Source organism: Colossoma macropomum, unplaced genomic scaffold (assembly GCF_904425465.1).
Source record: "Colossoma macropomum unplaced genomic scaffold, Colossoma_macropomum, whole genome shotgun sequence".
In the NCBI taxonomy this organism is placed as follows: Eukaryota; Metazoa; Chordata; class Actinopteri; order Characiformes; family Serrasalmidae; genus Colossoma; species Colossoma macropomum.
The window spans coordinates 40,488,764-40,513,325 of NW_023494803.1; the positions used below are offsets into that span (position 1 = coordinate 40,488,764).

At 39.2% G+C, this 24,562-nt stretch overlaps 1 protein-coding gene across 2 annotated transcripts in view; it reads left to right on the forward strand.

Moving 5' to 3' along the window:
* The first annotated feature begins 467 nt into the window (after positions 1–467).
* si:ch211-266o15.1 (zinc finger MYM-type protein 4) overlaps positions 468–24,562 on the forward strand; it is a 62,896-nt gene continuing 38,801 nt past the window's right edge. The window contains exons 1-10 of one of the 2 annotated variants that reach the window (XM_036592621.1): positions 468–866; positions 9,769–9,820; positions 11,297–11,545; positions 12,077–12,132; positions 13,613–13,774; positions 16,511–16,583; positions 18,211–18,634; positions 18,799–18,961; positions 22,659–22,865; positions 23,275–23,422. In XM_036592621.1, coding sequence (XP_036448514.1) covers positions 846–866; positions 9,769–9,820; positions 11,297–11,545; positions 12,077–12,132; positions 13,613–13,774; positions 16,511–16,583; positions 18,211–18,634; positions 18,799–18,961; positions 22,659–22,865; positions 23,275–23,422 — 1,555 coding nt within the window. In that variant the 5' untranslated portion in view covers positions 468–845. Of the gene's footprint in view, positions 867–6,594; positions 6,776–9,768; positions 9,821–11,296; positions 11,546–12,076; positions 12,133–13,612; positions 13,775–16,510; positions 16,584–18,210; positions 18,635–18,798; positions 18,962–22,658; positions 22,866–23,274; positions 23,423–24,562 lie in introns of those variants that run through there. The other variant, XR_005008514.1, reaches the window with a different exon arrangement.

Genomic DNA, 24,562 nt, shown 5'->3' on the forward strand with positions numbered 1-24,562 from the left:
AGTGTCTGTTGCACAATGGAAAATACAGGGCTATGGTTTGGCCGAAAGTAATGGGATTCTAAGGGAGGAACGAGGGATGAAAAAAACGACAAATAGAGGAGTGCGGGTCAGGACGGCTGTGGATTAGAGCTTGGGGACCTGTCCTAAATGAGTACATGCATTTTGGTGACTCTCAGGCAAAGAAGTAATAGAGTTTGAGTGGTGGCGAAAATTAATGGGACTACATGGGAGGAACGAGGGATGAAAAAACGTCAAATAGAGGAGTGCGGGTCAGTATGGCTGTGGATTAGATCTTAAAATAAAACATTTAAAAAGAAAATGAAGTTATAAAACCATATGTGTACATATAATCATACTTGACATCATCTACAATTATTACAAGTGTTATTAAGTGTTGTTATTATCACGAGTTCAGTAGCTGGAGTGCGGTCAGCGCAGTGCGCTCTTCTCCTCCGCGGCTGTAGGTGGCGCTGCTGCCGACCTGCCGCGTCTCAGCGCTGCGTTGGTGTTGAATGGAGACCAAATGCTGCAAATTTAACTTTAGCTGCGGTTTTATAAGCGCTAAAGTTCACAAAACGCACCAAAACCTTCGCCTGCAGTTCGTTTAATACTGATTATACGTTATCTGGAGGTATTTCTGACTCGCCTGAGGAGAAACGCTCTGCTTTTCATGCTCAGTTTGTTCTGCTAGCAGCTTTAGCCGTCCGCTAATAATGCTGCGCTGAAACATAAACAAACATTTAACACATTAATCTCAAATCAGGGCTCCTGGACAGGTGAACCGGTCTGTAGTGATGAGATCTCCACCTTATCAGCTCAGATAAGTTTGAATATGCAGCGTTAACATGGCGGAACTCACCGTACAGGTAAGAAAAGATGCTGCTAGCTTTTTTTGTCATTTCTTTTTGTTCTTCCTCGTCCTGTTATTACTATTATTATTGTTATTATTATTGATGATTACGATGCCGAGATGGTCATATAAAAATGTGCCAGGGACGACAGTAACTGGACAGACAGAGCAGGGAAACAGGATGGAAAAGAAGAGATGAAAGGCAGAGAAAGTCGGAAACCAAACGGAAAGAGCGGCTGCGGCGTTAATCGGGAAGCTAAACAAAGAAATAAGGCGTCCCGTGAGGAGATCGAGCTCTCTCCTGCGATAAATCATTCATATGCACGACTGTTTCCAGGAAAGTGTAGAGACCGAAACACAGATCATTAAAAGTGGCAAAGGCGGGAATTTTGGAATTTTGGCGCCCCGTTCACATTTGTGGGTGGAATACGGAACCCCTAAAGTGACATGGTGATTCGTTTTTCATAAGGTGTGGCCACAAATTAGTATATTGAGGCCATGAGTTATTATATTCAGCCTATGATTTACTATATTAGGGCATGAGTTGTTATGTGGAGGCCACAATTTACTATATTAAGGCCACGAGTTATTATATTAAGCCTATGATTTACTATATTAGGGCATGAGTTGTTATGTGGAGGCCACAATTTACTATATTGAGGCCACGAGTTATTATATTGAGACTATGATTTACTATATTAGGGCATGAGTTGTTATGTGGAGGCCACAAGTTACTATATTAAGGCCACGAGTTATTATATTAAGCCTATGATTTACTATATTAGGGCATGAGTTGTTATGTGGAGGCCACAATTTACTATATTAAGGCCACGAGTTATTATATTGAGACTATGATTTACTATATTAGGGCATGAGTTGTTATGTGGAGGCCACAATTTACTATATTGAGGCCACGAGTTATTATATTGAGACTATGATTTACTATATTAGGGCATGAGTTGTTATGTGGAGGCCACAATTTACTATATTAAGGCCATGAGTTATTATATTGAGACTTTGATTTACTATATTAAGGTCAAGAGCTATTATGTGGGGGCCACAATTTACTATATTTACTATATAGCGGCCACGAGTTATTATGTTGAGATCACAAGTTATTATATTGAGACTGGGATTTACTATATTGAGGCCAGAAGTTATTGTATTGAGATCATGAGTTATTATATCAAGACTATGATTTATTATATTGAGGCCATGATTTGTTATATGGAGGCCACAATTTACTATATTTACTATGTTGAGGCCATGAGTTATTATACTGAGATCGCAAGTTATTATACTGAGACTATGATTTACTATATCAAGGCCACGAGTTGTTGTTTGGAGGCCACAATTTACTATATTTACTATGTTGAGGCCATGAGTTATTATATTGAAACTACAATTTACTATATTGAGCCCATGAGTTAATATATTAAGATCACAAGTTATTATATTAAGGCCACGAGTTATTATATTGAGACTATGATTTAGTATACTGAGACCATGAGTTATGCAGAGGCCACAATTTACTATATTTACTGTATTGAGGCCACAAGTTAATATATTGAGATTACAAGTTATTATATTGAGACTATGATTTACTAATTTAGGGCCATGAGTTATTATGTGGAGGCCACAATTTACTATATTGAGACCACGATTTAAGGCCAAAAATGACCATATTGAAGCCATGAGTTATTACAGTTTTACCATGATTTACTACATTGAGGCCTCCTATATAGAAGCTAAATTGAGGCCACAAGTTATGAGAAATGTAATTCGTGGTAATCACTGTGTCGGTTTAGGGGGTCTGTAGTGAAAGAGTAATAGTGCCTTAAGAATAACAGTGGTGAATAAACGTGTTATTGTCATTTGCACGTTGAAAATGTTGTTTGGTGATGTAACTAATGAAGAAAACAGCTGTAGATCACGGTTTATTTACAGGCAGCAGGGAGATATGCACACTAAACGAAACACGAGCTCCTGTGTCCTGTTTGCTTTTCTTGATGCATGTAGACTCATTGCTTCCAGCCATTATATCAATATCACGTGTATTTAATGTCATTGTGCCTCATTCTATAATTTCTTCCTGAGTTTGTTCTTAAGTGTGTTCTTGAGAAAGATCCTGAGAAAAAGTCCACGTCAGATTCATGACGTGTTCTTAAAGCGCAGAACTGTTCTCACCTGTGCTCTTGAGTGTGTGTGGATTCTGCTCTTACCTAAGAACAAATCCTGATCTCTGAGTTGAAATGCGTCTAATTTTCGTGCTTCTTTTGCTGCCCATCCACGAAGAAGCCATAGTTAAAGTGGAATTCCACCTATTTTTAACATTTTCATAATTAAGTCAAGATGTAAACAGAGCGGTTCAGAGTGGTTTGGTGTGAATTTTTCTGTTCTAGAGAAACTTACTGAGTCAGAACTGTTCACAGTGGTGGTGATAGGAACCAGACGTCCACCTCTAAAAGCTCCCTCACAGAAAGTTACTACATGAAATGGTTGTGAATTCACTGCCTGATGTCTGAGACACTGTTTTATGATAGATATGACTGGTTTTGGCCTATTTAACTATTTTATCATTCTCAACATCACATAGAACTCAGAAGACAGATTGACTGTATTGTAAAGTAAAATAGCTATATTTGAGTTGCAGACACTGATTCTTCTGGTTCCTATCACCACCACTGTAAAGAAATCTGAGTGTGTAATGTTCTCTGTTATGTCCCATTTAAGCTTGAACCGTTCTGGACGACTTTGATTACATCCGAACAATTTAATTAATCAGAAATCTTGGAAAAAAAGCGGTATAATTCATCTATTATATCAGTTATGTACACAGCCCAGAGTAATTGAAAAGGGACTGTGAGCTTATTTCATGAGATCCATGTTTGCTGTTACCTGTAGGGCCCTGTATGATTTGTCTGTCAACTACAGAGCAATTCTATGGAAGCCCGTTTCTGCCACTGGCAAAAAATACACAGCCATTAAGTTGTAATAATGAAGTTTTCCATAATTATGACTGAGCATCTCATAATTATGACTTAATAATAATAATAATATAATTTATAATAATAAATTATGACTCATAATAATGAGATTCTGTCTGGGCCACAAAGCGCTCCAGCGGGTGCTGAAAACGGCCCAACGTATCACAGGTACCCCCGGTTACCCACCATTGAGAATATTTACCACAAGCGCTCCCTGGGCAGGGTGAGGAACATCATCAAGAACGTTTCTCATCCTAACCATGGACTTTTTACCCTCCTCCAGTCTGGCAGGAGTTACAGGAGCCTCTGCTTCCACACCAGCAGGCTCAGGAAGAGCTTGCATACTTATCATTTTACATATGCTACTCTGACAGTACTTCCAACATTTCTATTTTTTTTAACCACTCTGCCATCCTTACTTGTACATATTGTAACTGTCAATTGTCGGTTACTCTCCTGCACTATTTATGTAGGTAATACTGTATTTTGCACTTCTGATTAGACGCTAACTGCATTTCATTGGCTCTGTGATAATCTAATCTAATCTGATTGTGACTTAGTTAGTGTCTCTGATTAATGCGAAAGTTTCTCGTAATTGTGACGTCATATCTCATAGTAATTACTTATCACAGCGAGAACATTTTCCCATAATTGTGAGAAAGTAAGTCAAATTTATGAGGTACCAAGTCAAAATTATGAGATTCTAAATCATAATCAGATACCAAGTCGTGATTAAGAGATAGTATCTCATTATTATGAGGTACTAAGTCATAATTTGGAGAAAGTCATAATTGAGATGATAGGTCATAACAGTGAGATAGTAAGTCATTATGAGATACTAAGTCAAAATTATAAGATACCAAGTCATGATTGGAATATTAAGTCAATATCTCATGATGATGAGAAACTAAGTCATAGTTATGAGAAAGTCACAATTGAGATGCTAGGTCATAATAATGAGATACTAAGCCGGAACTATGACATAGTAAGTCATTATGAGATACTAAGTCAGAATTATGAGATACTAAGTCAGAATTATGAGATTCTAAGTCATAATCATGAGATACCAAGTCATGATTGAGATAATAAGTCAGTATCTCATAATAACAATGAGATAATAAGTCATAATTATGAGAAAGACACAATTGAGAGGCTAAGTAATAGTGTGAGATAGTAAGTCGTAATTATGACATAGTAAGTTATTATGAGAAAGTAGGTCATAATTATGAGTTACTGCGTCATAATAATGGAAGACGTTCTCAATGGCTGTGCGATAGATGGCGATAATGTTTTTTTCCAGTGGCGGAAACGGGCTTCCATAGATTTTGGGTCACTGTGCCTCGTTCACCAACCGTTCTTAAGAAGAAATTTCTTCTTTACGCAGTTTTCATGAAAATTCTGACGTTCACCCATGTTTCATTAATTGGGGTTTGTTCTTAGGTAAGAACAGAATCTACACACACTCGAGCACAAAGGTGTGAACAGTTCTGCGCTCTAAGAACACGCCATGAATCCGATGTAGACTTTTTCTCAGGATCTTTCTCAAGAACACACTTAAGAACAAACTTGGAAAGATATTGGAGAATCAGGCCTAATTTTGGCCCTATCCCTTATCACCCCTCGCCCCTACCACTGAGCCCTTAGCCCTCTGTTTTGCGTGTTCACGTCTAGTGGGTAGGGTGTCCTGATTCTTGTTGAGATAGAGGGGTAGGGCGAAGTGTTAGAGCTACATGACCCTCCAAACAGAGGTTTTTCAGAGACTCCAAACAGAGTGATATGAGAATAAAAGAAAAATCAGCAAGATGGCTGAACAAGAGACCAAAGAAACCCACAAATATGAGAATTATCTATTAAAAATCACGATAACCACTGTATTATCTTAGTTTAACGTCGTTTCAGTGTATAATGCTCATTTTCTTCGTAACAAGCATAAAAACACGCTAATAGTCTCGGTAGCTAGCTAGCTAACTTTCCCGTTCCACCTTAAATAGTCCAGCAGTTCTGATGCCTGAAGCGCCAGAATGTAACTGCTTCACCGTTTAAGGTGGAACGGGGAAATTCGAACAAGAATCTGGTGAATATCTGACTTCAGCTTCATATTACTGAAGAATTAGAGGTGGGCGATAATAAATAATTGCCCCCCTCTTTGAAGGCATATGATGCCCTAAATGTAACTAAAGCCCAGCAGTGAGGAGCTGAACTTTACCCTCCTCTGCTGTCACTGAAGACGGGCCGGGTCGCCTACAGAGCAGCGCTGGTAGCTGTTAATGAAGTGATGCTCTTTTTATTTGAGGGTCCCATTTAGAGGAAGATTTCAACCACTACCCTGTAACTCAGTTCCAAGGGGTTAGGGTGACACTCGAAAACAAGGGGTAGGGGTGAAAAGGAGAAATGGGACTGGGCCTTTATTGAAGGATTTGTTTTTGCAAGGCTGGGCGGAGCCGTGCCAGAAGAAAGCGACCCCTCCGCCAATCAGAATCGCGGCTGGTGTTTCGTCATCTAAGCCAAATCGTTCGTTCAGCCTTGCCAACTACAATAGAGCACGCTAGCTAGCTGGCTAGCTAACAGGCTAGTATCTCCAGCTCCGCTGCTTTCAGGGTTACTTTATTGTTTAATCTGATGAGCCCTGAATGTCGACATGCCCTCGTTTTATCGCTGTGGCGTCGCCGGATGCACAAACAACTCCGAAACCGACCCCGGCGCTAATTTCTACCGCCTCCCCGACGGCGAGCTGAGGAGCATCTGGACGGAGTTCCTAGTGAGCTGCGGCGGAACCGCCAGCAACCGAATCCGCGTCTGTAGCTCACATTTCACCAAAGACCAGTTCCACAACTTCACTCAGGTGAAGCTGGGCTTCGGCAAGAAGCGCAAGCTCGTTGATGGAGCTGTTCCGTCCCTCCCTCCGGTCCCTCTGAGCGCTGCCCGGCAGAGCCAGCAAGTAAATAAAGCCCGTTTGGTTCCTTCTGTTAGCCGGCGAATGCTAACGACCTGCCGCCTGCTCTGCTTAGCCACCCAGCGGCAGTGCTGCGGTCCGTCCGATGCTGACGGCGTTTTGGTCACATTCACCACTCGCATTAGCCACTATTACTGGTCACTCCCGCCTGGACGTAACTTTACCGCCGTAATCTGAGCTCACCCAGACCCGGAGCCTGACTTCTGATGGAAAAATGGTTATTTAGGGAAAGAAAGTGCACCACCTGCTGTTGTGGGGTAGCATGCGTCGTGATACCTGCACACAGAAGGTGGTTGTGGTTCTTTGGTAAACGGAATGGTTCTGTTTAGAACCATTTAAGCTTATTTTTTCTCTGCATGGTAAAATGGTTCTTCAGACTGATGGAGAATGTGTTGTATTTGGTTTTATACATATATATATATATATATATATATATGAGGATTCTTTTATTGTTACAAGCTTGACGTCTTAACAATAACAGAACCCTTTTTTGGTGCTATATAGAACCCTTTTCATCTACAGCACGTTCTCCATTAATATGGAGCACCGTTTCACCATGCAGAGAACCCTTGATCATGCAGAGGGTTGTTAGTGTGTTCATGATTCTATATAGAACCATGTTCTTTACCAAAGAACCATCTTTTTAAGAGTGTATACTATTCCTATAGTACTGCATGATACTTGCAATGTTTGGGAAGCTTTGGCTTCCCAGATAAGGATTGCATAATTCATTGTTTGAGATGTATACTGAGTCATTCAGGGTGGTCTGGTGTGAAATGGTTGATTGTAGAGACTCAGATGTCTTTACAGTGGTGGTGATAGGAACCAGGGGTCGCCATGACTACAACACAAATATAGACATTTTATTTACTATCCAGAACCACCAGTGAACCTACACGAGTCTTCTGAATGTTGAAAATGATGGTAAATCTTAAGCAAACGAGTTTTATTTGGGCACTATTCTGCCCTCTCCTCTACCAATTTAAATGATTTTGAAATGTTTTAGGTCAACATTATCATAAAAAAAGAGCCTCAGGCATCAGGCACTGAATTCATGACTGTTTTATGCAATGACATTCTGTAAGGAAGCATTCAGCAGTGGACGTCTGGTTCCTATCACCACCACTGTGAACAATCCTGACTGAGTAAGTTTCTCTAGAACAGAGCGTTTCACACCAAACCACTCTGAATGACTGTTTGCAGCTTAACCACTTAATTATGTAGATTGATTTTTTTTTTTTCACATTTACGACTAGTACTTGACTACACTAGGCTTTTTCCCTTTCTGTGATTGATGTGAATTAAGTTTAGTTTGGGGCTAAGTGGCATTGCTTATAGTGAATGTCCATTAGAAATCCTTTTTAGTCTAGGTTTAGTCCTTATCTGGGTCTGGGTCCAAAAACTTTAGTCAAATATAATCGTAAGTTTACTGTGAAGTCTTTTACCTTGCAACTTCTAAATTTTTACCACTCTACCGTCCTTAATTGTACATGTTGTAACTGTTGATTGTCGGTTACTTTCCTGCACTTTATATGTAAATAATACTGTATTTTACACTTTGATTAGATGCTAACTACATCTCATTGGCCCTGTACCCGCACTCTGCACAGTGACGAAGTTTAATCTAATCTAATTATGACTTGGAGTCTCTTAATAATGAGTTTCCCATAGTTGTGATGTAATATCTCATAGTAATTACTGTCACAGAGAACATTTTCTCACAGTTGTGAGAAAGTAAGTCATAATTATGAGATTCTAAATCATAATTACAAAATACCAAGTCATAATTATGAGAGTATCTCATTATTATGAGAAACTAAGTCATAATTATGAGAGGCATACCTTATTTTTATCTTTATTGCCAAGTACTGTGAGATACAGTTCTACGTCACATAGTAATTCTGAAGGAGGTGGAGGCAGATACAGAGACAAATGACAGCAACGTGTGCAGATCCTGAAGGTAGTTGGACTGGAGGTTCATAGTTCAGGTAAAGTGCATTGCAGGACAGTGGTGTCAGTGGTAGAATGACACTGAGGCCAGTAAACTGTAGTTTGCAATATGCATAAACATCAGGGTACAGTGCATATTAATGATGTAGTGCAAATAATAAAGTGCATTATTAGCAGTAATAGCTTGTGTTGGTATAGGAATCTTGTAGATATTCCTTTACTATCACTATAGATCTTCTCAGAAAGTGGTTGTTTAAGTGTCTTAACTATTTGAATTAAGAAAAGGAAGTGTGTGTGTGTGTGTGTGTGTAAATATCACTGCTGTCGGAACAAAACCTCGTATCTCCAACTTTACATTTTTCCTTCTCCTGTAACTTTACAGTTAAAAAACCTACTTTACTTTTAATGTAAGTCAATGGAACCAGACATTTTTCCAAGTTTCCCATTTTAGTTGTTTTTTTTGGTCCATTAGTCAACAGGCATTTTCAGATTGTCAAAAACTGAAAAACATAAAAAATGAGATGAGGTTTTCTTCAGACAGCAGCGATATGTATGTGTGTGTGTGTATAAATATATATATATATGTATACACACACATTTTTACATTACTTTTATGGTTACATATTTTACATAACTTTATATATATATATATATATATATATATATATATATATGTGTGTATGTGTGTGTGTGTATTTTATTTATATATATATATATAAGGCTCGTCAAATAAAATGTTGAAAAAAATGTTTTAATACACTCGTTTGGCACTTAGAGAATCACGGTCTTATTTTTCATCACCTCTAGCTGTGAAATATTTGCCTGTTCACTTTAAAAATAGGCCTTAAATCTGTGTCTGCAAACTCGACTCTGGGAGGTGGAAGTTCCTTCCAGTTCAGTTTTTTTTTTCTTAGCCAGAGTCCAACCTGTACTGCGGCTCTTTCAACAGAATTCTCTCTGATACAAAATCACAAAAAAACAAAACACAGTGACTTGCATTAACATCTTTGCTGTTTCCTTAATTTCAGAATGTCATCTCTATGGCGGAAGAATGCCGTAGAGAAGAGGAGCAGTCATCAGGTAGAAGATTTTTTTTATTTTCATGCGACTGGTGATTTATGATGTTTATTCATGTATTAACCCTTTTCTGCATAAATTATGAAACCAGGAAACAGTTCTGATTTTCTGTAGGCAGCACTAAAGGGCATTAAAAGGGTTACAGATCTGCCTAAAGTGGCCCCATTTATGGAGCATTGTTGAGGCAGAATTGGCCTGAATTTGTGTTTATTTATTTATTCCAATTATATATTTCAAAACCTTTAATTTAACAAGTCATTAAGAATATGTTCTCATTTAAAATGGAGGTCTGGCAAGCTGCAGATGCCGCTTGAGGAAAAGGGAAATACAAAAAAGGGATAAAATAACAGAAAAGCAACAGACAAATCCAGTAAGACAATAGTTTTTAAAAAAGATTGATGACAAAATCTGATAAAATCAGTTACCAGAAAAGCAGGTGCATGTAAGAATAAAAATGTCCTGAAAATTTGAAATTGAGACAAATGATTCCAGTTTCAATCCAGTGTTTATATTTGGTCCCAATATGGCTTTACAGTATTTTAAAACATTATAGTTATTACTATAAATGAACTTTCTTGATATTGTATTATCGTGTCGCCATCATCTGAACAGTAGACAATACTGTGATATAAGTTTGTTACTCACCCTTCATGCACATAAATACTTTGTAAAACAGCCTTATGTGATACGCATTATTGCAACACACACTGCTACATGCAAAAGCCAGCAGTTTATTATTTGTCAAGCCTTGAAAAAGAGATATTGATCCATTTAATTCAAATATTTTGTTGTTCCACATTTTTTTGCTAATATGTGAATTCTGATGTTTTCTATGTAACGTTTCCATGTAACGTTTAATGCACTTAATAATCCGATAACTGAAGAAAATCAGATTTTGTCAGTAATCTGATCAACCCATTTACATGCACTTGAGTAATCAGATAATGGGGAAACTCCAGGTCTGCATGAGTCAGACAGTAATCAGATTTCTGCTTAACAACCAGCCAATAAACTCACAGAAGAAGACGTAAACGTAACGTAAAACTCAAACTCTGCTTTTTTCTTTGTACCATGTATTTGGTTTCTTCGGCGCTCTAAAAGTGTTTTGCTGCGTCTCGCGGCGACGCTGCTCGCTTATTTCCGGTACCATTGTTTGTTCTCGCCCATGCTCAGACTGAGAAATCAGAAAGAAATCAGAGTAAGAGTTCACATGCACTGAGAAATCTGATTACTGAGCTAAAATCCAGCCTCTTTATCGGATTTCTTAATCAGATTTTTAGACTTTACTCCGATCTAAGAAATCAGAGTGTGCTGTTTACATGACCATTTGAGTAATCAGATAACTGCCGAAATCTGATTATGATCGGATTATTGAGCGGATGTAAACACACTCCTTGTTTGCTTTAATAAAGATGCACTGATTTAGCTCAGCTGTGCTTTTGCTGTTAACTATGGAAATGTGTTTTTGATTCCTTCCAGGTGCTGAGATGGAAAGGTCCGGCGAGGGTTCCCTGAGGTCCGTTGCCGATTTGCCCGCAGAGTCCAGCAGCTCGTCCGAGCGGCCCCAGCGTGGCACCGAGGAAGACGAGCTGGATGGGTTTCCTGTTTTTGGGGCGGATGAAGAAGACTGGGAGAGCAGCTCCAGTCAGAGGGGCCGTCACAGTGAGGAGCAGGACGAGAGTGAAAGTCAGAGCAGGAAAGTCTCGCAACAGAGTGGAGCAAATGCAGGTAAGTAGCTGTTTCCTTAAGTGGACACGGACCGAACTATTATTATGGCATCTTTTATATAAGGTCATTTGAAGTGCTTTACAGACAACACAAGTAAAGGAGAACACCACTGATTTTTCAACATTTCTGCCTAATTAGGTTGTTAAGATGTAAACAGAGTCGTTCAGAGTGGTTTGGTGTGAAACGCTCTGTTCTAGGGAAACTTACCAAGTCAGTTAATTCTAAGTAGGTTACTCATATTTGGTCTGAAAAAGCTGGTATACATCCATCCGTAATGAAAACAGAACAGATAAAAATAACAAAAATTCAGTGGTACTGTCCTTTTACTGCAAATGGCTCCTCTGAACTGAAAAGAGAAGACCAGGGTGTTGGTGTTTGTCTTTCTGTTCCTCAGTGGACATTAGTAAGGATGATGAAGCATCTAAGTTGTGTTGCATGTTCTTTGCACATCCATGAAAAGTTTATTTATTCAAATTATATGCGTTTTCTGTGCGTGTTAACTATGTACACAATCTCTCTGATTTCTTTCAGATGACGATGCTCAGCAGTCTCAAATGGAGGAGGGCGCTTCACAGAACGAAACTAGTGTAAGTTAAAAGTAAAGCTTACACCCAAAGCATCGGCTGCAGAATGAAGAACTGGTCTGCTTTGTTTTAAATGAGCTGATTTGTTTGCGTGACTTAGTTCTAGAGCTAGATAGATATAAAAACTTTAGGATTGTTGAGTCAAAACCAGTTAGATGTTGCATTTTGTCCCCCACTTCCATGCCATTTGTTCCCTTTTATACCCGTCAAGTCAGGGCCATGCTTTCGAATATTTTATGAAGCTGTGTCTGTACTTTTGAATACTGTGTTTCCAAAGCAACCTGTTCCTAGTAAAAAAAAAATGGCCTGTGGTAGAAGCTGACAGTGTGCTTGACAGAGCATCACATTCTACTCTAATTATACTGCAACCAAATGAATCCAGTTCTCTTTAATTGTCAGCACTGCCTCTGGCAGTGAAGCTGTGTTCTAATCAGTTGGCATGGCAGACTGTAAAGAAATACTTTTAGAAGAGTTTTAAAAAGGGGAATTAACGCTCTGTAATGTCTTGCGGGTTTCTCAGACGCTAGAGACGCTCCTGAGTAAGTCCAAAATGAATGGGTTAAGATGGTGCATTTGAGCAAAATCAAAGAATGCATTCATTTCAGAGGAGCATAAAACATTTTAACACTGCTGATATATTTTTAAGAGCTTTTAAACTCGGGTTATCGGAGTTTAAAACAGCGCCTCATGCACTCAGTAGCAGTAAAGCCCGCCTTCTGCTGCCCAAAACCCGTTTGCTGTAGAAAAAGGAAACATATAGGTAAGATTTCTTTGTTTATTTTAGTAAAAAACATCTTCCTACTTTCTAAAATTAAAGAAACGTTCTGGGCGAGTGATTAGAAACAATTTTAACTTTTCGTTTTTAGCCGTTGAGCTCCATTTACTCCCATTCATTGAAGACTCCCTCGCAGGTCCCCTCTGCTGTTTAACAGTACTGTTTTTGATATAATGGGGGGAAATAGGAAGAGGCCAGGCTCCTCATAAACCGGCTCTGATTTCCTTGTCCAGCTAAACAGACTCTGGATCTTATAAAGGAGGGAGGAAAGTAGTTGTTTTGTATATGCTGGGTCTATATAATATATGAAAGTCTAACAGATCTGGTGATTTCTTTGTCTGAGGTGCACCCACATTTATATTATTTTACACTATTATTTATTGCATTTTTGCTGTTTCAGAGGTGTGATAATTGACAATCATATCAGTCCATAAAACACTGTTTAAAACTGTTTGACTATAAAATTAAAAAATTAATAAAACGATCTATTGATCTTACCAGTTTTCATAGCAGACAGACCCTAATTATTTCCTCTGCTTTTCTACAGTCAGAATTGAAATTAGCATAATTATTATGGATTTGTTGATTATGATTGTTAATATTGATTATGGGTTGCTTCATGTTTTGCGTCACGTTTGAATGGATGTGTGTGATTATGGACATTTATTAGATAATTTTTTTCCCTTTTTCTTTCTCTCTGCCCTACAGACGTCGTCACAGGAGCAAGGTGGAAGCTTTAGAGAGGAAACCCTGTATTCTCCTTTAATGAAAATAAAGGATGAGCCCATAGACGAGGGCTATGATAAAGCCCTTATCCCACCGTCTGACATCAGCCGCGTTAAAGAGGAGCTTGAGAATGGGGAACACGAGGTGAGCTTTATTTTTACTGTCGTTTTGAAACTTCTCTGGATTGATAACTTAAAAATATAAATAAAAGAATGAATAAATTAATAGATCTAAATAATGGGGTTTAGGGGTGCAACGATTAATCGACTTGGTCGACTAAAATCGACGACCAGGTTAGTTGGCAACCACTTTAATAGTCCATTAGTTGATGACATCACGTGCTTCTTGCGCTCACTAGGAATGTTTTGACATTACTGCTTACTGGAGAGTTAACAAAAGGGCGATGCCAGCCTCGAGACCAAAAAAGTGAGGGAGCGTTTCACACTAAACTCCAAAAAAAAAGGAGACAGTTGTGCTGTTTGTAAAGTCGACCTTAGCTGGCACGGAGCACATCCTCCATGTGTGTCTGATGAATTATACAACAGTTTGTTTCGGCCACGCAAGCTGATTGGTTGAGAAGCGTTCTAACTGTGCTGTTATTTCACCATAACATCACAAAAAACACTGTATCACTCCGCTGAGACGCTGTTGCTAAGCAACGACTTTGACAGCTGTAGGAGACGCTCAAGCCATTTGAACGTTTTTTACTTCTTACTTTGCCACAAACAGAAAATGGACACTTTTAAGATCACATTTGACCGACGGCCGATTTGGTCAGACTCTGAAGATGAGACGACACTAAATTCCCAAACTGTCAGTTGGTCTGTGTGGAGCTGGAGAACGAACTGCCGGCTGTGCAGCGAGTGGGCGGAGCTCGTTACTCTGACGTAGCAACAAGCTGCTCGTTAAGGAACTATAATTTGGTGAAGGAACTGCGAACATTAAAACATATTAAACGCCGCGTTCACGGCCCAGTTTATTAATTTATTACTTTATTTATTTAACTGTTGTATAAAAGCAATAGAACACTCGAGGAGTGTGTTATCGCCAATAACATCACGGCTGTGATGATCTACGGCGACCAAATCACAGCCGTGATGTTATTTCGCGATAACACGCTCCCTCTCGTGTTCTAATGCTTAAACATGTCGGCTCACTTGATGAAGAACATTCATTTCAGTAAGATAGCTGTGCTCGCGAGCTAGTTCGCTAATCCTAATGTTTAAAGCCATCAAAGAAAAGAAAGCCATTACTTCGTTATGAGCTGTAATATCTGTTTCGAAGTGCATGTTCTCTGGGATCCTTAATGGGGTTGGAACGGAAAAGCAAGTAACTGTTATTCACAACGACACTGTTCGTATTCCAAACAGCGTTTACAGTTTTAAGCATTGCGTCGTTGTCTTAACGTCGAGGCCACCGGTGCGTTCCAATTCGGCGAACAGAGGAGAGTGACTGCAAGCAGTTCGAGCATGTCTCGCTGTGACCTAGGCTCCTCAAACAGTTGCAGACAGTTTTCTGTTTGCCTTGAGTCGTCCACTATCGTTTGCGAACTCGATGCAGTTTCAGGAGGCAGTTCTCTGTGAACACACAGGGGAGCTGGACGAAGGGTTAGTGTCGAAATGAAATGTTTACACAGTTGTTCACATTTAACCTCTTATTGACCAGGCTATATTTTGATTAGTCCATTTGAATTTACATGACCAAATCGTAAGGCAGATTATTCAGTAACTGCATGAAATAACTGCAAATTTTTATTTTATTAATTTATTTTTTGTAAAAGCTCCCCTCAAATTAACAGAACGTGATTTATGATCACACATATTGCTATATGCTTACAATTTACTGCTGAAAGCCAAAAATCTTAGACGCTCTTTGTAGTATTTTATAAAAATAATTTTTACAGAGCAGATCACTGAAGAGACGCCATCTGTTTATAGTTTATAGCCCAGATTTGTGGAAAAATGGGTCGACTTTCAGTAGAACAAAAAAATTGTGAGTTCAGCTTCTTTTATTATAAGGGTTTAAAATTACATCACCCATCTATTTGACTGGAAAGAAGACAGTTACAGCTCTCATATGACCCCCACCTTTAGAATGTAGCTTTTGAAATATGAAAGTTATGAAGAATATGATGAAGTGCGTTTTGGAACCACAGGTGGGTTCATAGTGAACAAGTTTGCCGCAAACATTCGCCACTATCCCCTCCGCTCCATCAGAGCGCGTCTCCTTTGCAGCAGAATATCCGCTCTCGGAGGAGAGCGAGACTCTCACAGGAGGACATAGAGACGCTGACTTTCCTCCATTTCAGTAAAGACCTGTGACTGTAGAATTTAGTCTCAGCAGAGCGTAGACAGACAGCAGAATGCATAAAGCACAGACTGCACTGTTTAAAATTAAAATTTTATTGATTTTTTTTATTTACTTCATTAAAAGAAAACTGATTTAGTTTATTGTTATATTTTTTGCTGCTTCTTTGCACATCTTTGGTTTTAAATTTTGACAGGAAAAAGATATTGGAGTTTTTGTTTACATTTCATATTAACAGGGTTCATTGAAATGGTGTGTTTTTTTTGAATAAGGTATTCATCTTACTTGTTAGTTAGCAAATGCATAAAACAACCTCAAGCTAAATCTAAAAGCAGATACCTACAAAAGTTATTTGATTCAGCAATTCATAATCCGAATGATCGATTATTCGACTATCAAATTAGTTGTTTATTGCAGCCCTAATTGGGTTACACAGTTTTGGTACAAGAAGGGGTGAGATTTTTTAATTAATTAATTTTTAAACTCTGTTATTTGAGTCAGGATTGCTCTCTCTGTAATAGAATATGTGTACTGGATTAACATTATTTTACCCTCTATATACTTTTGTTTTAGATAGCAACACCTCCAGATGAGCTGAGGATCAGTTCTGTGTTCTCTGTTAGAGGAGCTGGTGATCCCATTTCTGGTGAGTGGACTGACACCATCTATAAATAGAAAATGATTAGGCAACACTGCACTAAAATACATGCTGCTAATTATTATTAAAGCCAATGTGTGTAAAGGTAAACCCACCAAGTGAATTAGCTGATGAATCTTTGTGTCAATCACAACAGTCACTCACTCAAACAGTTCGTCTCATCACCTTCTATTTCTGTTTGCTTGTTTGTGCACCCAGATAGGGAAATTGCAATAGTTGCATCAGTTCATTTTACCACTTTCTACAGTCTGTCAGCTCCTTATTAGTGTGGGATTTGTCTGTAACTGGCTGATTTTCCTATTTTGTCTTTTCTATCACTGCATTAAACTTAATATCTCACCTTTGTTTAGAATGTCTCATTGTTCAGTATTTAGTGTGTCCATTCTTTACCTTTATTACAGCTTCTGTTCTATTCAGGAGACTCACTTTCAGTTTCTCAAAGAATCTGCAGACACACCTCCAAAGTTCAGTCTTAGAAGTTGGTTGACTTTTCTGCTACTCATCCTCCCAACTGCAAATTTAGACTCATCAGTCCATAAAACCTCACTCCACATCTTAGATGTCCAGTTGATTTTCTCCTCTCTCTCAAAGATGAAAGCTTTAAGTGGTGTATATCTGATGGGGACAGTTTTGATGGTCTGCTAGGTTTTGCACGGTTCTTAGAAGGTCCATTTTCTCTAGGTTTGGGGAAATTTCTGTTTTATCACTTTTTTGTATTTTCTCCTTCTTTATGCAAGTGGATTATCCTGTGTTTAATCTCTTCGGAAAAATCTCTAGCAATTTTAGATGCTCGTGAGAGAGAAATGTGAGAGGCAGCTGAGGTGGGTTTTCTGTTTATATTAGGCTTTGTTTACACAGCAGGTAAAAGTGGCCCAAATCTGATCTTTTTCCTCATATGTGACACAGATGTGTCACTGTGAATGGAAAAACACACTGATTTTCAATTCCGATTTCAGACGCTTTCATATGTGGTACTGAAATCCGATACGTATCCGATCTGCGGCGATGCGACTCAGTCTGAACAGATCACGCCAATCCAGCTCCACGTGATGTTTCTGTACCAAAGAATTAGAAGACGTATCCAAAACCCTCCGCGTTAGAAGAGATTTTGAAAGAAATGGCCGAACGCGTCCGTAGCCCTAACACTTCGCCCTACCCCTCTATCTCAACAAAAATTGGTACACCCTACCCCTAGACCTGAACGTGCAAAACAGAGGGCTAAGGGCTAAGTGGTAGGGGCGAGGGGTGAAATGGCAGTGGGCCTTAGTGTCTCTTTGAAGGGAAACACAATATCAGTGACTTCTTTGAGAGCAGTTTTTGTTGAACTGCAACTGGTTGGTTCTAAGATTGGAGGGATGGAAGACTTAAATTGGAAAAAAATAAAGGAGAACCAATTAAATACTGATTTGATATTCAGTGTTGGAGGATGTTTGTGATTTTCTGTTAAATATGTCTTCTGCTTTTTTCTGACACTGAAAATGAATAACCTGATGGCTGTTTTGACTGAATTAAACAAAATATAGTATGACTAAAAATATTTTGATACTTGGTAATGTAAATTAATTTGGTACTGGATTTCGATACCCAGCCCTAGTGACTGCTTTCTTCTCAATAGGTTCTGTTGCAGTCTCACAGCCGCCTGCATTCTCTACCATGAGTCAGTCAACTTCAGCCATTAAAGCACCTCTTATGGTTCTGCCAGCCCAACCGCAGCCTCAGCTCCAAGCCAAGCCCTTGGCCCAGATTCAGCTCCAGCTCCAGCCCCAACTCCAGCTCCAGACCCAGCCTCAGCCGCAACTCCAGCTCCAGACCCAGCCTCAGCCCCAGCTCCAGCTTCAGCCTCAGCTGCAGCCCCAGCCTCCTCCTGCATCAATACGAATCTGCTGCTCAGGCTGCTCCAAGGTCCTGCAGAAAGGCCAAACAGCGTTCCAGAGGAAAGGCTCTAACCAGCTCTTCTGCTCCACTGTCTGTCTGACTGGATTCAACCTGCCTCCAACCATCAGTATTGCCCCAAAGAAAACTTGCCACCTCTGCCTCAAGTGAGTCACCTGCTTGAATCATCTCCAAGTGATTTCCCCCCTCATTTGTTGCAATTAGCTTTTTTTAATCTGTCAAAAATCTTTTAAATAAAACTGAAAGTTTCACATGTAAGGTACGTTAGAATGTATTTTAATGTGGATTTTTCTTTTATCCTCATCTTAAGGGTGATTGGGAATCCAAAGGACTTGATAACCGTTCCAGTGGATTCTTCGAACACGTTGAAGGAGTTTTGTAGCCAGGCCTGCCTGACCATCTATAGATCCAGGGTTGAGGGCTTTAATGAAGACAGCATTGTTAGATGCACCATGTGCAGAAATCCCAGTGAGGTAAGCAGTTTTACTTTGTCGTTTTGGGAGAAAAAAGAAGGAAAACTTTCAAAATTCAATCTGTGTTGTTTTTTTTATTTATTTTTAATCCCTAGATGACTTTCATTTAATAAATTATAATAATAAATTATAAACATCAAATTTTATACGTTGTTCTAGATGTAGTCAATCAGCCAAGACATGCTTATTTTAGAGCTGGAGCTACTATGCTAATGTTGCTAACAAAATCTAGAAGTCAGTAGTCACTCAAACCTTGTCAATAATCATTCAAATCCGTCAATACATCCCCAAAACTTCACTCAGCCAACTCAAGCTGCATATAGGTCTTCATTAAGGTTACACAGGCTTCTTGATGTGGTTTAGGATAGGAGTTCTCCACCTTTTCCACCGCAAGGCCCACCTGTGTATAACTATAAAACAGAGGTCACTATTAGGCGAACCGCGGTCCGAGTCCGGACCCAGACGCTGTCCTATGCGGACCTGGATCTATAACCGATAAACTATGGAGAATTATTTAGTTTCGTTGGGGTGGTTGTATTTTTATCTGCGTATCATTTCCAGCCTGTACGGTAGCTTTAGCGGCCCGGGAGACTCACAGACCAATCACATGCGTTGTAAATATCACACGTGACGCTACTCAGCCAATCAGATCTGTGCATTACAAGGAGTTGAGACTCGAGTGAGTGATGCACACACAGGGGAGGGACAAGGCAAGAAACAGCAGTCGGAGAAGAAAGTGAGTCAGAGGGAAGTTATTTCACATGGCGTGATCTGAAAAGAGAAAACTGATAATAAACATTGTTGAAATATGACCGAATTGTACTTTATTTGATTTGATATTCAGTTGTTGACTGTATAAGATGTTGATATACCTACTAGGCTACTTCAGTTTACAGTATGTGGCACTGAATCATAATGCAAGTTAGACGATGATATTCTGGACCTTTGCTTGAGGAAATTTTTTCTAAATTTTTTTTTTTTAGAATGTCTCATTGTTCAGTATTTGGTGTGTCCATTCTTTACCTTTATTACAGCTTCTGTTCTATTCAGGAGACTCACTTTCAGTCTCTCAAAGAATCTGCAGACACACCTCCAAAGTTCAGTCTTAGAAGTTGGTTGACTTTTCTGCTACTCATCCTCCCAACTGCAAATTTAGACTCATCAGTCCATAAAACCTCACTCCACGTCTTAGATGTCCAGTTGATTTTCTCTAACTGGACCTTATTGAATTTTAAATAAACACCTCTGCTATAAAGCACAGCGGCCGACAGGAAACTAAAATCAGTTTCTTGTTTCTTAATTGCTCACACTGAAAACCTCTGAATTAGAGCCTGAAGAAGATCAGATCGTCTATTTCACTTCAATCACAGAAACCAAAATTTGCACTTACACTGAACATATTTAAAAACCATATGTGTGCAAAGAGGACGAAAAAGGGGGAAACGAAAATACATGTGGATTGTCATTTGGAGCTGCAGTCAATCGCGTTTTCACTGAAAATACTCTTGTGGCTCCCGGTGACTGTTCGGTGTCAAGATGTCTCTTTAAGTTTGAGGGTTTTAGCTCATAATGTGAAGTAAACCTCACTCCACTCAGGGGGCTTCTGGACCACCGTTGCCACAATCTTCACTAATAATAAACCTTACTTGATCTCTGCTTCTTTGCCATTAGTTTATCAGTTTGAGTTTAACTACTCAGGTCGCTGATGTTCAGCCAGAAATCAAACGCACATCTTCGCTGTTGTTTTAAGGCTCGTCTGTTGTTTTTATCAGCAGCAGCTCGAGCTGCAGGAACGATATGAGGGTCTGTAAAGAGTCAGACGTTAAACAGGCAGATTATGCTGACAGTATTCGGCGCTGATGGGCTGATAGAAGAGGAAAGTCAGCTCTGTTAATGAATTCCTTCATTTAATCAGAAAATGAACTGAGCAGGGTTCGGTTTGAAGCAGATGAAGTCCTGCAGGTTTTGCCGCTGTTTGTTGACACATGCAAGGTAGGAGAAACAGCCCTGAGAGACCTTTCAGTCTCTGACTGTCTGCACTGTGCGCCGGTGGCTGCGTTGTCTCAGACTGATGTTTAATAAGCCAGCGACTGTGGTGTTTTCATTTACACGTCACTACTGGCCCACTGCGGCCCACTGCGAACTACTGCCTCCCCCTGAGTACAGGCCTGCGGACCACTAGAGGGTGCTTCACAGCCCACTGCTGGTCTTCGGCCCACAGGTTGAGAAACGCTGGTTTAGGACACTATTACTTACTGTGAGCTATAAAAGTGAACAGAATTGGACGTTGATGGCAGTCATTTTAGACAACGGGTGTTCAGAATGCTCCCCTGTGCATGTACGCACATGTTACGCAGGTGTAGGAATGCTGTTATATTAGCATAACAACTTCTGTTCTTTCTTTTTATAAATAACTGTCAATATTAAATTTTTTAACTGAAGAAACTCCTTTAATTTATGTACTTATGAGAATGAGAGGTTGAAGTGTAAACCTGCATTTATAGGTTTAGGTTACAGTTTCAGCCAGAACTAAAAATATTGTAATGCACTTCTGTTTTTAGTCTTAGTCGTAGGCTTTTACAGTGGTTTTACAAAAAATTTAAGGTTTGTCATTTTCTTGAATTGGCTCAGACGTGTTGAACAGGAGATAACTAAACTGTGCCGCGATAAAGATGAGAGCTGTTTTTGTCTCGTGCCTGTTTGCGTTCAAATAAAGCAAAAAGCCACAAGGGCTGTAATTCTTTTATAAAAGAAAGACAAAATATGATACTGTAAAATGAGAAAATCCAGGACTGGAAACTGGATTCAGTCACATTTCTCTAGCAGATTGATTGACTGATTTGATTGACTGAGAGAGAGAGAGAGAGATATAAAACGTGGGTGCAAGTAAGTAGCCAATCACTGTCTCTAAACAAAAATATTGCTGGTTCAGACTGAGAGCATCGCAGCCATAATGGCAAATTACCTTAAATCTATGTCTGAAGTCCCTCCAGCAGACTTTATCATTTCTGACTGTTTAGGACGTCTAAAATTCATGTTAGTCAAATTATTTTTTTAATGGTAACCAGGAGTATTATCATTCAAACTCTAATAGAAATATAAACCTAAAGTAATTTACCTTAATATTGCATTTTATCATGTTTAATTCTTATTCAGTGTATATATCATGTACTAATTCATGTCTGAATTAGTTATGAAATGGTTATAAATACACTGCCTGGTTTAAAATGTTTTTTTTTAAACTGTTCATGGCTGAGACATACATGCATGGTGTTATAAGTAGTACCCAATGATTTACCACTATTTAGCCCTTTTCAACATTACATATAATAATTTAGAAGACGTGTAGGTTCACTGGTTGTCTTGGGCAAAAACAAGCTATATTTGCGTTGTAAACATTGCGATGGTCACTGCAAAGAAATTTGCGTTGCTAGTTTTCTCAATGATGAGCCACTTCACATCAGCTCACCCTCAATGACTACATCTCAACCACTGAATTGTTTAGAAATTTCAAAAAATCGCTGGAATTTAAGGTCCTTTTAAATATGTGATATTTAAAAAAAGACCTCTAAACGATTTTGAAAATAAATATTGCCCAGCTACAAAGTATAATTAATTCATTCTCTCTCTCTCTCTCTCTCTCTCTCTCGCTCTCTCCTCGCTTTTTCTCTTTCTCTCTCTCCCCTGTCTCTTTCAGATCCAACACGAGGTCAATCATCAGGGTGTCCTTCACCGCCTCTGCAGTGACGAATGTTTCTCCCGTTTCCGCTCGTCCAAAAGACTGTCCATGAGCTGCTGTGAGAGTTGTGGTAACTGCACCGTCACGGGCAACTATCATCTCGTACAGATCGAGGATGCTGTTAAAAAGTTCTGCAGCCCAGTCTGCATCAGCACATATAAACAGGTTTGAAGAAAACCTTTTTTTTTCCCGTAATTTTTTAAAATGTTACCTTTTCTATTCCAATACTGAGACGCTGAGTATCAGCTGATAAGATACCACAACTGACAGCTTTAAAATTAGCTGTTATTCATTTAAGCCCATCGGAAAGAACCTTCCTCAAACGACTCTCACACTTTGGTACACTACAGATAGTAGGTACATACGGAGCCAACAGCTGCAGCTTTTTATGTGCATTATGTGATTTATGATGTGCCCACTTTCTTTTTTTGTTTATATTGACTTATGTGCTATTTTGTAATATTTCTGGCTAGATTTGTTACAGAATCTGCTCGGATTCATTCTGTTCAGTAATATGTATTTTGTTTTTCTAGTTGGCGTTTATGTAACTAATTCAGCTTGTTGCACTCTGCAGAAAAGTGGGAAGCGAGTTCACTGCCCCTACTGTCACGAGTTTAAATCTGTGGACCAGATGCTGGAGGGAACGAACGCACAGGGAGTCATCGAGTTCTTCTGTTCCTCCAGATGCGTGACCAACAGCCAGGCGTCTCGCACTCTCTCAGGTACATTTACACCTCACTCTTTATTAGCTCGCAGGGCAGTCTGCAGGTGAGTGATGAAGTTCTTGTTCTGTATTCCAGCAAAGAAACCATGATTACTGAGGTTATAGGGTGAATTTCAGTGTTTGGGTACCTGATTAAGGAAGTAGATCTCTGAACTCAAAACGATTCAGTTATGATTCTTTAAGAAATTACTGAATGCATCATGAAATGAGAAAAATACACTGTTATTAACTTCAATTTGCTTTTTTTTTGAAGCTCTTCACTCAAGACATCTATGTAAAAGATGAAATCAATTATATAAACAACAAAATAAGACGCTGTTTAAAAGTATCCTGGGGATTTAACTGATACAGCATTATTATAATTGATGCTAGCATTTCTAAATGAATCAGCATATTCAGATGCATTTTTACTGCCCTAGTATTTATACTTTTGATATCAAATATTGCATCAATTTAAACAAATGCAAACTGATAAAGAATTGCTCTTTCATTCTCATTTATGTGGCACATGATCATTTTTTGTATATTTTCTCCCTAAAATTTTGCGAAGATTGCCCTTAATTATAGGCTATCCTAACAGCTTTACCAGCTAATTAACTACAAACAAACATACAGGGAGATTTACTCGAAAGAGGCCCCAAATATTCTGTTCCAACTCTTGTTAGGATGAAGCAGTCTGAACCAAAAAAATTCACTACATACGTTGACATATGTGTAATCGATTGCATTACATGCGATGCTGGAAGTGATCTCCGTTTTCTGCCAGAGACATTTAGACTCATCACTCCATGTTCCTGAATGTATCGGCAAGTATATTGGGGGGAATAACAGCAAATTCACGTTGCTTGTTTTCCTTCAAATCTTCCACAGTGTGAGGCTCGTTCTGATAGACTTTTCCTTTGAGCGTACCCCAAAGGAAGAAGTCTGGTGGTGTCGGATCCGGCGACCATGGTGGCCAAAGCCACTTTGAAATTACCCTGTTGACGAAGAAGGACACGTTGCTCCATCTTGCTTGAAGTAACCTTCCATTAACTCACGATCGTCCAGGTACACATCAGTGTAAATGAAGACGGGGCCTGTGATGCACAGCCTCATCGCTCCGACGCAGGGCCATCCCGGCTTGTTCGAAGCTCCATAT